General features: G+C 41.7%; 1 protein-coding gene across 6 annotated transcripts in view; it reads left to right on the forward strand.

Moving 5' to 3' along the window:
* Positions 1 to 16524, forward strand: part of RABGAP1L (RAB GTPase activating protein 1 like) — a 560046-nt gene that overhangs the window by 435489 nt on the left and 108033 nt on the right. For all 6 annotated transcript variants that reach the window (XM_077824229.1, XM_077824232.1, XM_077824228.1 and 3 more), the window contains one exon: positions 7179 to 7307. In XM_077824229.1, the coding sequence (XP_077680355.1) occupies positions 7179 to 7307 (129 nt within the window). The remainder of the gene's footprint in view (positions 1 to 7178; positions 7308 to 16524) is intronic.

Genomic DNA, 16524 nt, shown 5'->3' on the forward strand with positions numbered 1-16524 from the left:
GTTTTATAATGGGGAATTGGTTTTCTAGAGGGACAGGGGGTCTTCTTTATTGCCATATTCTAACTAATCCTGTACTATTCCTAGAGTGACCTAAGCTTGGTTTTTTACAAGTACTTTAGAAACCTATTCTTGATCTCCATTTTCTGCAGTAGACCCAGATAAGTGACAATCTGTTCCTTATAGGATGTTTAAGGCATAGGAAGTTCACCAGAATACTCCCTTCCTTCTGCATCGTGAGACATCAGATCAAAAACCAAGTAGTTTCAGTTACTTGAAATGAAAAGTGATGACAAATTTGAACAACATCATTTGGTGTGGGTATGGATTTAGTTCTCATCATAGAGAGAGGCTAATAACAGGTTTGAATCAATCAAACTATAAGCATTATCCAGGCTTCCCCCTGTAGCGCTCCTAATGCGCCCAAATCCTGAGCTGTATGCAGAATATATTCCATTAATGAGTGATGTGAAAAATATGCTCTATAGCAATTACATCAGCCTGTAAAATTCTCACCTGAGTCAAGTATACTTGTTGAAAGGCAACTGAAATAGCATTAATTTCATTTGGGTTTTTCCCTTCATTATCATCACAGTTAGACTGAGCGTGTCTAGTCCTTGAATTTATGTTTGGGCCGATACATTTTCATGATTATTTTGCAAGTCTTAATTTACAGTGCCTTTTGGAAGTCTGTGAGTAGACATAGCTGCACTGGAGAGAATTGGCAAGAGACATTGTGTATGTTCAGTCACAGAGTTATTAGCAGTGCACTTGTGGATGTCAATCCATTGTGCATAAGGCTTAGGCCAGGTCTACACGAGAACTTGTGCTGGTACTGTTGGTTAGCATTGTGATTCTTTTTTCTTTTTTTACACAACATTTTTATACTGGCAAATGCATTCTTTTGCCGGTATAAACTGCATGTACGCTAAAGGGAGATCATTTTCTAACAGACAAGGCCTTGGTTCTCAGAAAGTTTTCTCACTACTCTGGTAGAAAGTACAGTAGTTCAAGCTTTATCTGATTGGAGTGGCTAATGATGTGGGATCCATGACTAATACTTACAGGGCAGCATTATGGGGAACCATGTCACATACACCATTGCAGATTTTCTCCTATCAATGGAAAAGGAATGGATGCAAAGCTTTAAAAAAAATTAGCATATAATCCTTGATTTTAGATTACCAGATTTAGAATATGTAAGAGATTAAATAAGAGACATACAGTTTGACCTATTTGTCTTGGAAGAGTAGATTTTATATTGTGCAAGATCAATAATAATAGTAGTACCTAGCTCCTATCTATGCGCTTTTCATCCATGGAGCTTAAAGCACCTTGCAAAAAGAGGTAAATATCATTATCCCCATTCTACAGATGGGAAACTGTATAGGATAAGAGTATTTCACATAGAAAACAAATATAATGGTAGGGAACTTAGAAATGAATTAGAGAGAACGGGGTCCAACTCTCCACTGCCTTGCGCTCTGGGCAGACATTGATCTTTGGTCAAAGAGGGTGTAAAATGCTGCCATTTTGATGTGGTAGTGTTTTATACTCTGTACAGGTAGGTGTAAATGATTATACAAGATACAAGACAGTGAAGAATCAAGTCCAGAGTGTACAGTGTAGGTGATCCTGAATCTCATATACCTCATCACTTCTTAGGTAACAATTAGAGTCAGAGTTGATGTTGATATTACTGAAGCAGGCTGGAAATTTCTGCAAAGCAGGACAGAGTAATTAAATTAAAACAAACAAGTCAGAGTTACATTTTCCACTTTGCATGTTCTTAACTATTTTGGGGAGCTTCATTGTGACATTGTCTACTCACTGAAAAAAGTAATCAAGGTGGGTATGTTATACTGCCCATAATTTCAAAACAGTGTGCATTCTCTTCTCCTGTTTCATGCTTAGGGTTATTCAAAACTGCACATTTTCAGTGGAAAGTGCTTTTTCTGGTTTCAGTAAAATCCCTTGAAGGGCTTTTTACACATCTACAAAAACACACTTTATCCATTTCAAAAAAACCTAAACATTTTTGCCCACCCTTTTAAAGACACAGCTGTGATGAAACAGGCTGAAATTTGAAACTTCAACTTGATATGGCCATGGACATCTTTGAGATCTACTATTTTTCTTTGGTTTGAAAGAAAAATCAATTTAACAAAAACACAAACATTTGAAAGCTACTTATTGAGTACTAGAAAGTGTCCTTAAATCCCCACATACACAAAAACTGGTCAACACATGTACACATGTGTACATGTACACATACACAGCTGGACTTGTTGGTTCACCAAGCTTACAAAGTTTTTTTGTTAAAACAAGCGGATTGACTGCAGGCCAAGAAGTTTACAGATCTTTGTATGCTGAATGGCTCCAGAATTCTTCTTTGATCCATCATTAAGGATCACAAAAAGTCAAAAAATGGAAGGCTTACAGTGTCAACACCAGTATAATTTGTATTACCCACTGTGATGGGTGTTCACTCCACACTTACCCTGAAAGGGTTAATGCAGACTGAGAAGGGGGCTAATTAACCCAAAAGGCCACAGCTGAGGGGAATCAGGTGGCTAAGTAGTCCCCTGACTTGAGGGAGTGGCACCGGCTGGGTACTGAGCGGGAAGAGTGCCTGAGCTGGTGCCACTTCCTCACTAGCTGGTAGGGAAACCCCTGCCTGGGGCCCTCTAATCAGCAGTCAAGGTCCGCACTCCTATTCCTTGCTGTTTTCGCCTGTGCCTTTCCTACCTTGCTGGCTCTCCCACCTCTCTGGGTGTGCCAGCCAAACTCCCTCCAACCAGGGAATAACTGTAGGCTACCCTCTGTAGCCCCAAACACACCTCCCAGAGGGCGATCGTAGACTACTCCTCTGCAGCATCCTCCTGTTCTCAGCTCCTGGACTTTTATACAGACAGGCTCTTCCTGTTCCTGCCCAGCTGAGCCCCATTTAATCAATCCCTGCTCCCTGGCTCCTGTTCCAGGTGCAACCTGGGCAGTTAATTGGCCCACCTTAACCCTTTCCAGTCTTGTGTGCAGTGGACACCCCACCACACACGCATTTTCTGTTGCTTTTTTCTTTCCTGTTCTAATAAGTAGCTAAATATTTGTTTGTTGAACAACTTAAGAGTATAAGACATACGCAAATGCAATCACTGAACATTATTCTTAGAATCTTTACTTTGGAATTTTTTGACTTCATGTGATTTTTCACTGCAAAACTTTAACATTTCAATTAACAGGGTTGGTTTTTTTTAAATTAAAAATGCATTGTGAAATAGAAAAGTCCAAATATTAAGGCTTCAGCTAAACACTGTGTACCTGCTCTAAAACTTCATAACTTGTACTTTTCAATGGCTATAGGCTCAATCCAGTAAACTCTTACTCGTATGAGTAGTTCTTATTTACATGAGTAGTAAATAATAGTAAATGAATAGCTTGGGAGAACAAAATAATACATGTAAATTATACAAAACAAAATTTGGTTCTCTTAGCAAGTTGCTTGCATCAAAGTTTGGTTCAATGCTTTGAGAGTTTTTTATAACGAACTACTGCTTTGGGAGTGTGGTGCTTTTGCTGTTCCAAGGGCTTGACTTTCTAGCTGCCTAGAACTGCATTCAGAATGGTCCCGACAATGTCCTGGACCCCAAAAATGCATTTGGAATACATTTGAAAAGTCCCATTGCTGGGTGGGGGGAAATTGTCTCACAGTGTATTTGAAGACTGATACTTTGGTGCCTGTTTTCAAATAGCGCTTTCTCTTCTCTGCTACCCCTATATCATATTAAGATATACTGGAGAAACTGTAGTGTGTATTTAATTGAGTTGATTTAACTGATTTATAGGGCACCTATCTGGAGCTCTTGGTGCAATATATTAGTTAAAAAATACAAATAGAATACAGACAACACAAGTGAACAGACTAATCCAGGCCAATTCAAACTAAAAAGTCACATAAAAATAGGAGGACTTGTGGCACCTTAGAGACTAACAAATTTATCCACTCCATACAGCTAAATTCAGTGCCTTGCATAATGACAGGTTTCAGAGTAGCATCCATGTTAGTCTGTATCCGCAAAAAGAAAAGGAGGACTTGTGGCATCTTAGAGAAGGTGCCACAAGTCCTCCTTTTCTTTTTGCGGATACAGACTAACATGGATGCTACTCTGAAACCTGTCATAAAAATAGGATAATGTAATTCCAGCACTCAATCCCCTTCCTTATCATAGTCTGGCAAAAAGATGGGACTTGCAGTGTGGCTGGAAGGCTAAGAAATCAAGGCTCTGGCATCGACTTTTGAAGTCCAGAACCTGGATGGAAAACATTCTGTCAGCAGTCCTTCCATCTATTAGAACTCCATCAGGATAGTATCTGAGCTCCTTCTACGTAAAATCCTGTGGAACCCTTCATTAGAATTTTTGGGGTAGAACAACACTTGCTTTCTGGAATCTCACGCACACAGTGCTACTCAAGCAACTTAAGCTACTCCTTGAGGGGTCATGAACCTATCAACCATATCTTGTGATCAGTGGTAGCAAAGATTACCAACACATCCAAAAAAAATCAGCATGGACATTTGATCTTCTTTAGTCATTAGGAGGATGTCATTAGTCAACACATCCAGTGTAGTCTGTCCCCCATACATGGGCCTTAAGCCCAACTGAGGAAATCCAAAGGCTCCAAAAACTGCCAGAGTTCGCCTACTACAACCTTCTCCATGATGTTTCCCAAAAAGGGGTATAAAAATGGGTCAATAACTGGCAACATTGTCAGTGTTGAAGTGGCATACTTCAGGTGCCATCCTCATGCACTAAACTACTCAAGAGATTAGTGATCAGGAAAATTCACCCTGGCTCTTCCTACCACTTTAACAAATTAGATACACAATTTGAAGGAATTTTAAAGCCTTTTTTCTGATGTATGCACTGTATACTCACTATGAAAAATGTTTTGTAATAAAAATGGGAGCAAAAATGTAAACACCTGCACAATCTTGAGTACCATTTAAAAATTGTATTAAGCTTAACTAGATTGTTCCTTTCAGGCCCCTCCTTCCATCTTTTCTGGGCCCAGCTGCTACTGCATTTTCAAAAGAGCTGTTTGTGGCCAGCTGGGCCACTTCCTATGCTTGACTGTTTTTGGTACATGCTTTAAAGCCTGCAGCTTTTTACTGAAATATAATTATAATTTAAAGCACTTGGGAAAAATTATATTTGCTCTTTTAAAAAAAATAGTGTTTATATAGTTGATTTAATTATTTATATGTAAATGAGCCAATCCTGCAATAAGAATATCCAGGTTCACAAAGTGTGTAGCATTGATTCATAACTGAAAGCATCCGGATCATTTTCTCCAGTTAGATTTTCACAGATTTTAAGACCAGAAGGGATCATTAGAACATCTAGTCTGAGCTCCTGCATAGTACAGGCCATAGAATTTGATCCAGTTATTCCTGTATTGAGCCCAATCACTTGTGTATGACTAAAGCATATCTTCCAGAAAGTCATCCAATCTTCATTTGAAGACTTCGAAATTTTGAACTGGTGAGGCTTCATTTGGGAAACTGAGTAGTTCACTTTGGGGATTTGTGCACACACACCTATTGCATATGTGCAACCCTGACCTGTGTGCAAACCTAGTGCAGTGTACACATGGAAGTTGGGTATTGTGACAAAGCTCTGTCCTTGTCTCCATGGGTCCCACGTTTCCTGGCGGATTTCGCTAGCCTCAGAGGCTCACTGTGACCCTCCACATAACCCTTCTCTCTCTAGAGACAAGGGTTACAGTCTACTGAGCCATTTTCATCATAAGCCAGCAAGGGAGGTGAGGAGAAGCTATCCTCCCTTGCACAATCTCTGTTGTCTCCTAGTCTCAGGGATTAATCAGGGGAGGGCAAAGCAGGAAGCCCAGGCCCGCCCTCTACTCCAGGCTCCAGCCCAGGGACCCTAACAGTATCAGCTATGGCAGCTGACCTTTAGAAACATGACACCTACAATCCCTGGGCTGCTTCCCCACAGTAGCCCCCACTTCCTCAAGCTCCATTTCACCCTTACCTCAGGGCCTCCTTCCTTGTGCCTGATATGGTATGTACTACTCAGTCTCTCCAACAGCACAACTTCCTCCCACAGCTCCTGACAGCCACACCAACCTGACTAACTGGGAGGCTTTTAACTAGTTTCAGCCAGTCCCTGATGGCTTCAGGTGTCCCAATCAACCTAGCATTCTCCCTGGAAAGTTCTTAATTGGCCCCAGGTGTCTTAATTGACCTGGAGCAGCTGCCATTTAACTTATCCTGGTACCAGGGATTTGTTTAGCCTGGAGCTTATATATCTATCTCCCACTACTTTTCTGTAGCCATCTGGCCTTGCCCCATCACAGTATTCACACTTGAAAATTGTAGCTGTAGTCTTTTGTATTCTCTCAAATGCAGAAGTTAATCTTACTAAATTTTACATATATTTTTAGTAAAGCGTGAGTAACAGAAAGAAACAAATACTAATCTCTATGCAACTGTTCATATTACCCTGTCAGCAGCACTATTGGATTTCTGTTGAATCTTCATCTCTTCGCTTTTCCAAGTATAGTACTGGCTATGGTTTTGGCTCAATACCACTGTGATAAGCATTAAACTGAAAAATACAGAGGTGGGGTGTAATGCTTTTTCTGGCACAGTGCTACATATGAATTTAGTGTCACAGGCTCCTCCACATTAATGATTGGCTGATCATGTCTGCAGCCATATACAGTGTCTTTCTAGCAGGGAGTTACTGAAATCAGCAACAACCTAAGAAGCACAAACCATCTCAAAAACACCATAATTCTCCACCTAGCTTTTTCTGTCCCTGAGTTCCATCTTGACAGGCTTTGCCAGATGCACTTTCTCAGCCTCCAGGTATGGAAAGATAAGTACATCAGCTTGTTAAAGTCCTCTTATCATGCTGCTTTGCCTGGGATTTTTCTGGATGTGCTCTTGACTTTTTATTTCATCTTATAAGGTATAGTTTAGAGAACCATTGTCCTAGAGGGTTTTTGTTTGTTTGGTTTGGTTTGGTTTGGTTTTTTTTTTTTGAGCTAATGTGAACGATGGCTGTTTGGAATAAATTTAGCAGATGATAAATCCAATAATAGAGTAGGTATGGATGTTCTCTGTGTGTATAATAGTTCTTATCTGTATTTCATTGCAGACCTCAAAGGAGGACCTTTTACAGGCTGATTTTGAAGGGGCTTTAAAATTCTTCAGAGTTCAGCTGCCAAAGAGGTACAGAGCAGAAGAGAACGCTAGAAGACTGATGGAACAGGCCTGCAACATTAAGGTAAGAGTGTTCTTCGCTATCTCTAATTCCGCCAAAGAGTATAGAGGAAAAGAGGCAGCAGAACATGGAAATAAAAGTGAAATTCTTACTCTTTATATTTAAACAAAATAATGAATCGGGCATTTTTTCCTCAAACTCTGCTTTGAATAAAGCAACTAAGTAGAATAGGGAAATTGATTTATAGTTGGAAAAGTAAAAGTAGAGATGTCACTTAGTTAATTTGTAAATAGTCAAAAGACTAAAAAGCTGGATGGTATGTCTGAGGCTCACACAGCCATTTGTTAATTTGGGCTACCAGGTGTCTTGCCTTTGGGGCTATTCATCTGCCAGGTATTGTTTGATAATGTAAATGTTTTGGAGTAGAAGACAATCTCTTTTCCAGTTTACGCTTACCGAGACAATGGTCCTCTGTCCAAATGGTACCCTAGCCAGAGCCTTATCTGCAAACAATGGGCTTCTTAGGAGCTCTGTACTAGGGTCGTGTTTTTGTAGTGATGGATTGCTAATCTGGGGAAACGCTCTCAGTTCTTCCGTAAGTCTATGCTAGGGGAAATAATGACTTTAAATTGATAAAATGCAAGAGGATGTAGAGGTGGGATGTTGCTGGTTGGTCTCCTCTTCGATCTGGCATTTTTCTGTTGGAATGATTATAAAAGTAGAGCTTAACCATTTGGTAGCAAATTTTGGTCCTAAATACAAAGGGGTATTCTTAACTCAAGTCTTGAGGCTTTTCTATTAATTGGAATTGTGTAAGTAATGCTCAGCAAAATGGACTGAGAGTGTATCACCAGAAAGTATGATCTTCCCACTGGGAAAAAATTAGAAAATGAAGCTTTTATTAAATCACAGTGCACTACTGAGAACTAATTTCTTTCTGTTTTTCTAGTTTAATACTTTATTAGGCTACTACTTTGTATGTATTAATATTAAAACACTTATCTCATGAAAGTGAGAGACTCTCAGCACTAAGTTGAGTCCAGCCTATAGAAGGCAAATGCTGTGCAAATTTTTCCAAATAATGCTGCCAATGCACCTCAGCCTTCATTTGGAACACCACTGCTAACTCCAATTTACTTCTACATTTGAATGAAGATTGACAGTTATTCTTCAAAGTGATTGCACATGTACATTCCACTGTAGGTGAGTGTGCACTTAGTGAATGTTTGTCAGAGATTTTTTCACCCAACAGAACCTGTCGGGGCAGCTCAGGTGCTCTCTGCTGCTGTGCACCAGTGTGTGCAGGTATAAAAGGTGGAGCCACCCCCAACCCTTCTCAGTTCCTTCTAACTGCCCATGACAATTGTTGGAATGAATTCAATCTTGCTACTGCAAGTTCTTCCCTCATTCCAGTGTAAATTATACCCATTTTCTTAGAAATAGTAGTTAGTTAGTTAGTGTTAGTTGTAAGTTTCAGTTTTAGGTCTTTAGTCAGTTTAAATTTTGATACTGCTACTGTGGGGGTCTGCAGTTTAGGATTGCATATCAACAGGCACTCCTAGGTCGGTATGATTTCACCTTGTGGAATAACATGTTGAAGTTTAAGGAGAGGTTACGAGACAGCTGAAGGCAGGACTTAAATGCAATGGTGGACAAGGGCAAGCTGGTGACCAGAACAACTCTTACTTATACACAGAGTGAAGCATGCCAGACTGCATCTTAGAAAGCTACAAGGGTAGCTAGCTTCAGTGTATTCCTTGAGCCATCATCATCTAGACATGGTGGTTCAAGTACCAGTGCTAATCTTGTCATCTCTGGACTGGTGGACAGACCCTCTGAAAGTTTGTGGGGGGTCCCCACTGTTCCCCTGCAACTAGCATGCTCTTTAGATGGGTTATCACTGGGTTGGAGAGTACGTATGGGGTCGCTGCAGACTCAAGGTCTGTGGTCTTCCCAAGATCTAAAGGCTCAGATAAATGTCAGAGAATTGTGAACTGTCCATCTTGTGTGTTGGGCTTTCCTTCCGCATATTAAGGGGAAAAATCTAGTGTTAACAGACAGAACAGCCATCATGTTTTATGTAAACAGACAAGGAGGAGCACATTCCATTTGGTTGTGTCTGGAGTTCTGCATAGCCAACTCTGTTCATGTCAGAGCTGCTTCCCTTCCAGGGGTGAAGAATATGCTGGCAGATCAGTTGAGCAAGTCCTTTTCAAGTGGTCACATTGTCCAGACATGGCCAGGTCGATCTTCTGATGGTGGGGCACTCCCCAAATGGACCTGGTTGCAGCAAGGACCAAAAGAAAGTGCCATCAGTTCTGTTCCCAAGGAGATCACAGCCCTGTTTGTTGACGGATGCATTCCTGTTCCCCTTGAAGAACACCCTGCTGTATGCCTTCCCTTCGATCCTGTTACTGCCCAGAATCTTGTCCAAGATCAAACGAGACCATGCTTGCCTCATACTTACAGTACTAGTGTGGCATCGGCAGCACTGGTTCCCGACCCTGATAACCTTGTCAGTCAGACCTACATTGTCTCACCTGCTGAATCCAGACATAATTTCCCAGGACCACGGCTGCCTCTTCCACCCCAACTTGCGGGCCCTCCACATGACAGCATGGAAACTTCATGACTAAAACTGTTAGAAAAGACTTGCTCAAAGAACATGGAAGAAGTACTTCTAAATAGTAGAAAATCTTCAACTAAGAGTACTTACCTGGCTAAATGGAAGCATTTTTCCATCTAGACCCATCAGAAAGTTGTTCCTCCGGAGCAAGTCCCAGCCCAACATTTGATAGATGATCTTCTGTACTTGAAACATCAAGATCTAGCAGTTAGCTCTGTCAAAGTTCATCTGGCAACTCTCTCTGCTTTCCACTCATCCATGAACAATAGATCTCTTTTTTCCAATCCCATTGCTATCAAATTTTTGAAAGGGCTGGACGTGTACAAGAACTTATCCCCCCCCTCATCGTATCTGAACCTCCTATTAGCAAAGTTAATGGGACCACCCTTTGAACCATTCAAGACTTGTTCTCTATTCCACCTCTCTGTGAAAGTGTTGTGTTTTATTGCAACTACCTCAGTTAGAAGAGTGGGCGAGTGGAGAGGTCTGGTATCAGAGCCTCCTGTAAAGGTCTTTAAGATCAACATTTACCTTTGCCCTCCCCCAAAGTACCTGACGAAAGTTGTTTCCAACTTTCACATTTATCAGGCAATCTGTTTGCCAACTTTCTTCCAGTAGCCTCATGCTCACAGAGATGAAGAAAAACTCCACTCTTTAGATGTCAGAAGAGCTTCAGCTTTTTACCTAGACTGGACTAAATCATTTAGGTCATCATCACAATTGTTCATCACATCGGTTGACAGAATGAAAGATCGCTCGGTATCCTCTCAGAGGATTTTCTCTTGGATTTCTTTGTATATGTGTTTATGTTGCCAACTGGCTAATGTCATTCCACCGGCTAGCATGCTAGCCCATTCAACGAGGGCACACGCACAACTGCGGCTTTCCTGGCACAATTCCTACTCTGGACATGGTCATCAGTGCTCTTGCTTGCTTCTCATTATACTAGAGCCCTTCAATCCAGGAACGATGCCAGATTTGGGCACGTTGTTCTACAATCACTGTTCAAATAGGCTCCAGGCCCACCTCCAGGTCAATCTGCTTATGAATCACCTATAGTGGAATGGACCTGTGCAATCACTTGAAGAAGAAACAGTTTCATGCCTTTCCATAACTGTTCTTTGAGATATGTTGCACATGTCTATTCCATGACCCACCCCTCTCTATCGGAGTCTATGCAGTAGAAAGGAATTGAGGGGGGTCAAGAGCAGCTCCGCCCTTTATACCTGCATCCAGTAGCACATGGCAGCAGAGGAAGCTTGAACTACCCCAACAGGTACAGATAGAAGAGAAAATCTTCAACAACCATGCGCTGGGCATGGACATGCACAATGCATCTTGAAGAACAACAGTTACAGAAAGGTAGGTAACCATTTCTGTGTCTCATTGGTTGACAATTTTTTATTGTGCAAGGACAAGGTTTGTAAAGTGAACATAAGGTTGAGACTAAAATCCCTTTTACTTGTCACCTACGCCAGGACTTGAATCCTTCCCTTCAGAGATGAAAGTATGGAAGGGAAGGGCTTAAAAGGTTAAGCTTCAGGTTTGACATACCTATATTCAGTCAGACCATGGTTCAAATCCTGGTTCGAATAATTTCAGGCCTGGTTTCTGCTGAGCTAAATAAATTGATTTCTATGCTGTTTACTTTGTATGCATTTTTCAGAAACCTTAAATATAGAAGTGCCTTAGCTCTGTGTTGGCATCATAGAGAGTCGTATGGCACTTTTTGTAAGAGAAAGGAGTTTGCCCATTTTCTTAGGCCCAAATTTCCCTCACCTTACTCTTGTGCAGTTCATTGCGTGCCAGCTGGTTGTATTTCAGTGATTTTATGTATATACCTAGTTTGTGAATTATTTTGGAATCATTCAACATAAAAGGTAGTATATTAATGATGATGTTATTAACTTATTGTGTCAGATACAGTTTTGTTATTACCACCCAATATGATGGCTACTGTGATTTTGGCTACATATGCTTAATAAGAGTCCCCCCCCCCCCCAACTTAGAATGACTTTCACTCTATTTGGTAAATTAAATCTGTGCAGAGTATGGAATTCTCAGAATACTTATGCTGTCTCAATTTTTCTTCCAGTCAGTTTATTATCCTTTTAAAGGATTTTGCATTAAAATCTTTTGTCATTCATTGTTTTTGTCCTCCTGCAACTTTTCTAGTGGAGTACCTGTTTGCTGGTATGCAGCCAAAGCTATTAGACTATTTTGAGTTTAAAATTGTTACAAACTTTTGTATCACACATAAATGCAATCCCCAAACTAGTAGAAATTACCAAACCAGCTCAGTGCAATACGTCTGCAAATTAATTATTCTTAGAATAGTTAATCCTAGTTTTTAAAAATAAATTTCAATAGAGTACAATTTTATTTTCTATATAAGAATATCTTTTATATCTGTTTGGATAGCAAACTGTATCTTTAAATGATTCACAACATTATTTAATACAAGATAATATTATGGTATGCATTACAAGAAACAATGGTGTGTGGTGAATAGATGAAAGCAGTCTGCCAAAAGGCCAATAACAAAGGGAGAGAGGTATTCGGAGGGATAAGCCAGGGAGAACAGATACCACATGTAAAAAGGGGAAGGAGATCAAATTAATCAGATATGCAGAGGAACGCTCTTCCAGATAGTAAGAGCTGCAGAAAGGAGTGTTCTTTCATGAAAGGTAGCCATATTGTGGGGAGAAATGGAGCCCAATACTAGTTTAGCAAGGGAGGAGGAAACCAAGTCTGTGAGGTTGACTCTAGCAAGAGCATGAGGTCTTTTTAAAACAGGAAAGGGAATTCTGAACTAAATCCCAAAATGAATTGGAAGTCAGCTGAGTTGTTTGAGGGTGTGATGTGGACACAGTTGTTTATATGGATAAGAAGGCAGAAAGTAGAATTCTGCACATACTGGAGTTTGAAGGGTGAGATAAAGGCACAACTGAGTTCAGCAGAGGTGGAATCAAGGCACTGTCCCACTTAAGTTATGTTGCAGAGATATGCACATCCAAATAGGTAGTGTTGGAGGGAGGGGAAGGACAACTCAAGGTTAAGAATGATGCCTAGTTCATTGGCAGTAGAGGGAAATGGAATTAAAAGAAAAATGTCAGTTTAGATTTAGTGTCACAGGCTGGCTGTGTGTGTGTGTGTGTGTGTGTGTGTGTGTGAGTGAGAGAGAGAGAGAGAAACACCCCACACCACCCTGTTAGAAGGTATTATTCCTGCAAAGGAATGTTAAGTGGGTTCTGCTGACTCACTGAAGCAAGTGGTTCATTAGCTTATTCAAACATAAGAGAGGTGGGAGGGGATCTAGCAGTCCTGTTATAGGAAGCCTAGGAACAGCCAAGCCTGGTGAAAAGATTTCAGCTGAACTTGATTTATCATTAATTTCTTCTTTGAGAGATGGCACATGTGCATTCCACTCTTGGGGTTGGTGTGCCCAGCATATGGCCATCAGAAACTTTTTCTCTTAGCGGAACCCGTTGGGCAGCTTGAGCTCCCCCCTGCTGCCGTGCACCACTGTTTGCAGTTATAAAGGGCAGAGCCGCCTCTACCCCCACCCCCCTCAGTTCCTTTTTAGCACCCATGACAGTTATTGGAACTCTGTTCAAAGCCAGAACAGCGCTCGCTTGCGCTCTGTCTCTCTCTCTTTGTAAATATTGTGTGTGTGTATGTATATGTGTGTGTGTGTGTGTATATATATATATATAGTTGGTCTAATCTTCAGTATAGTTAGGATAGTTAGTAAGTTTTAGATGTGTTTAAACAAACAAAATGTTTCAGATTTGTTGTTTTCCCCGTTTTGGGTGGTTTCTTATTCACAAAACAGAGTTGTCACCAGGCTTCAAGCCCTGCGCTTCTTGCTCGAGGCCGATGCTAGTGAGCATAAGGGGCTGGTGTCAGATTTGCAGAGTTCATGCCTACAACGAAAGAGGAAGGGAGGCTAGGCTGAAATTCCTGCTGATGGAAATGGCACTCAGGCCATTGTGGAGCCGTTCTGGTTTGACTCGATGCCAAGTGCTGCAGCTTCAGTGAGATACTTGCCTCCAGTTTTAGCAGAATCTCAGCACCATTCTGTCTCACCTGTACCAAGGAAGAAATACAAACCTTCCAGTGAGACCCCAGCCAGGGCCAGGTCTCCACCCTCTAAGTCTGTTAAGGAGTTGAGTACAGTGCACCTGAAACCTAAGCATTCTTTCTCCAAATCAGTACCTAAGTTGGCTCAGTCAGCTCTGGCACTGCAAGGAGCACTGTCGAGCCTGGTGCTGGAAGCAGCACCATCAACTTCTTGAGCACTGCAACAACAGATCCTCTTGGTGCTGACTAGCTCGGAGGCATTTGTGGCAGCAAGAAATCTGCTCTGCTTGTTGGTGCTGGTATCTCCTTCCTTAAGGAGTCTGATCCCTTGGCACTGACACCCCATCCACCATTGATTCAACCTCTGGTTTCACAGTTGCCTGCTTCCAGGACACACGGGCCCTTGGTACCATCCAAGAGGAAGCCTGCAAGGATTGCAGCGCTCCCCCTATCACCAGGCTCTCAGCACTGGTCCCCAGCCTGACTGGATCAGCCCCACTATGGTCAGAAGAGGGGGACTCTTTGTCATTGGACTCTGAGGTGGGCTCTTACATCTCACAACCCAAAAGCAGGACCCACTGCTCTCCTCAAAGATCGCCTCTGTCAACCTAGCACCGTGACTCTTCAATAGAATCTTCTGTGGGAATGTGGCCAGGACAATGGGGCCCTGCCCTGTATCAGTGGCTGTTTTGGACCCTGAAGAGTTCCTCCAGCTTCCAGATCTTTCCCACACCGTGCATACTCAGTGCCTTCGTCTAGGAGGGCAGAGTCTGCTCACTGAGTGGTTCAGTCCCCAGAGTCTGGTACCAAGCAGGTATTGAGCGTCAAGAAGAGGTTCCAGGACCTGAGCAAAAGCTGGTAGAAGAGATTCTACCACCTCCAGTCTTTGCCTCCTCTTTGCCCACTCCAGATGAGGCTGTTTCATCCAGGGCAACTCCACCCCATCCTGATGATTTTAATGTTTATCACAAGTTATTAAGGAGAGTGGCTGCAGACTGAGGTGTATAGGTTGACGAGGTTAGAGTCTCCTCACTTTGCCTGGCTGACATTTTGTCATCTATGGGTCTCTCTCCAAGGTAGCTCTGCCAATTAATGAGGCAATACCAGAGCCTATGACAGACTCCATCCTCTTTGCCTCCCACCACTACCAGGGAAGAAAGAAAGTACTATGTATCCTCCCAAGGTTTTGAGTACCTTTATACTCACCCACCTCTGGGCTCATTAGTTGTCACAGCAGCTATTGAGGTCAGAACATGTAGGGATAAAGAGAGACAGGTTAAAAGTCAAGTAGAGTTGGACCTTGCAAAGGGAATTAAAACCAATAGTAAAAGGTTCTATAGCCATATAAATGAGAAGAAAACAAAGAAAGAAGAAGTGGGGACCGCTAAACACTGAGGATGGAGTGGAGGTCAAGGATAATCTAGGCATGGCCCAATATCTAAACAAATACTTTGCCTCAGTCTTTAATAAGACAAAAGAGGATCTTATGGATAATGGTAGCCTGACAAATGGGAATGAGGATATGGAGGTAGACATTACCATATTTGAGGTAGAAGCGAAACTCAAACAGCTTAATGGGACTAAATCGGGGGGCCCAGATAATCTTCATCCAAGAATATTGAAGGAATTGGCACATGAAATTGCAAGCCCATTAGCAAGAATTTTTAATGAATCTGTAAACTCAGGGGTTGTACTGTATGATTGGAGAATTGCTAACATAGTTCCTATTTTTAAGAAAAGGAAAAAAAGTGGTGCAGGTAATTATAGGCCTATTAGTTTGACATCTGTAGTATGCGAGGTCTTGGAAAAAATTTTGAAGGAGAAGATAGTTAAGGACATTGAAGTCAATGGTAAATGGGACAAAATACAACATGGTTTTACAAAAGGTAGATCGTGCCAAACCAACCTGATCTCCTTCTTTGAGAAAAGAAAAGGAGTACTTGTGGCACCTTAGAGACTAACCAATTTATTTGAGCATGAGCTTTCGTGAGCTACAGCTCACTTCATCGGATGCATACCGTGGAAACTGCAGCAGACATTATATACACACAGAGATCATGAAACAATACCTCCTCCCACCCCACTGTCCTGCTGGTAATAGCTTATCTAAAGTGATCATCAAGTTGGGCCATTTCCAGCACAAATCCAGGTTTTCTCACCCTCCACTACTTGTGCTATATTGATGACATCTTCATCATCTGGACCCATGGAAAAGAAGCCCTTGAGGAATTCCACCATGATTTCAACAACTTCCATCCCACCATCAACCTCAGCCTGGTCCAGTCCACACAAGAGATCCACTTCCTGGACACTACAGTGCTAATAAACAATGGTCACATAAACACCACCCTATACCGGAAACCTACTGACTGCTATTCCTACCTACATGCCTCCAGCTTTCACCCTGACCATACCACACGATCCATCATCTACAGCCAAGTTCTGCGATACAACCGCATTTGCTCCAACCCCTCAGACAGAGACAAACACCTACAAGATCTCTGTCAAGCTTTCTTACAACTACAATACCCACCTGTGGAAGTGAAGAAACAGATTGATAGAGCCAGAAGA

Source organism: Eretmochelys imbricata, chromosome 8, assembly GCF_965152235.1.
Source record: "Eretmochelys imbricata isolate rEreImb1 chromosome 8, rEreImb1.hap1, whole genome shotgun sequence".
NCBI lineage: Eukaryota > Metazoa > Chordata > Testudines > Cheloniidae > Eretmochelys > Eretmochelys imbricata.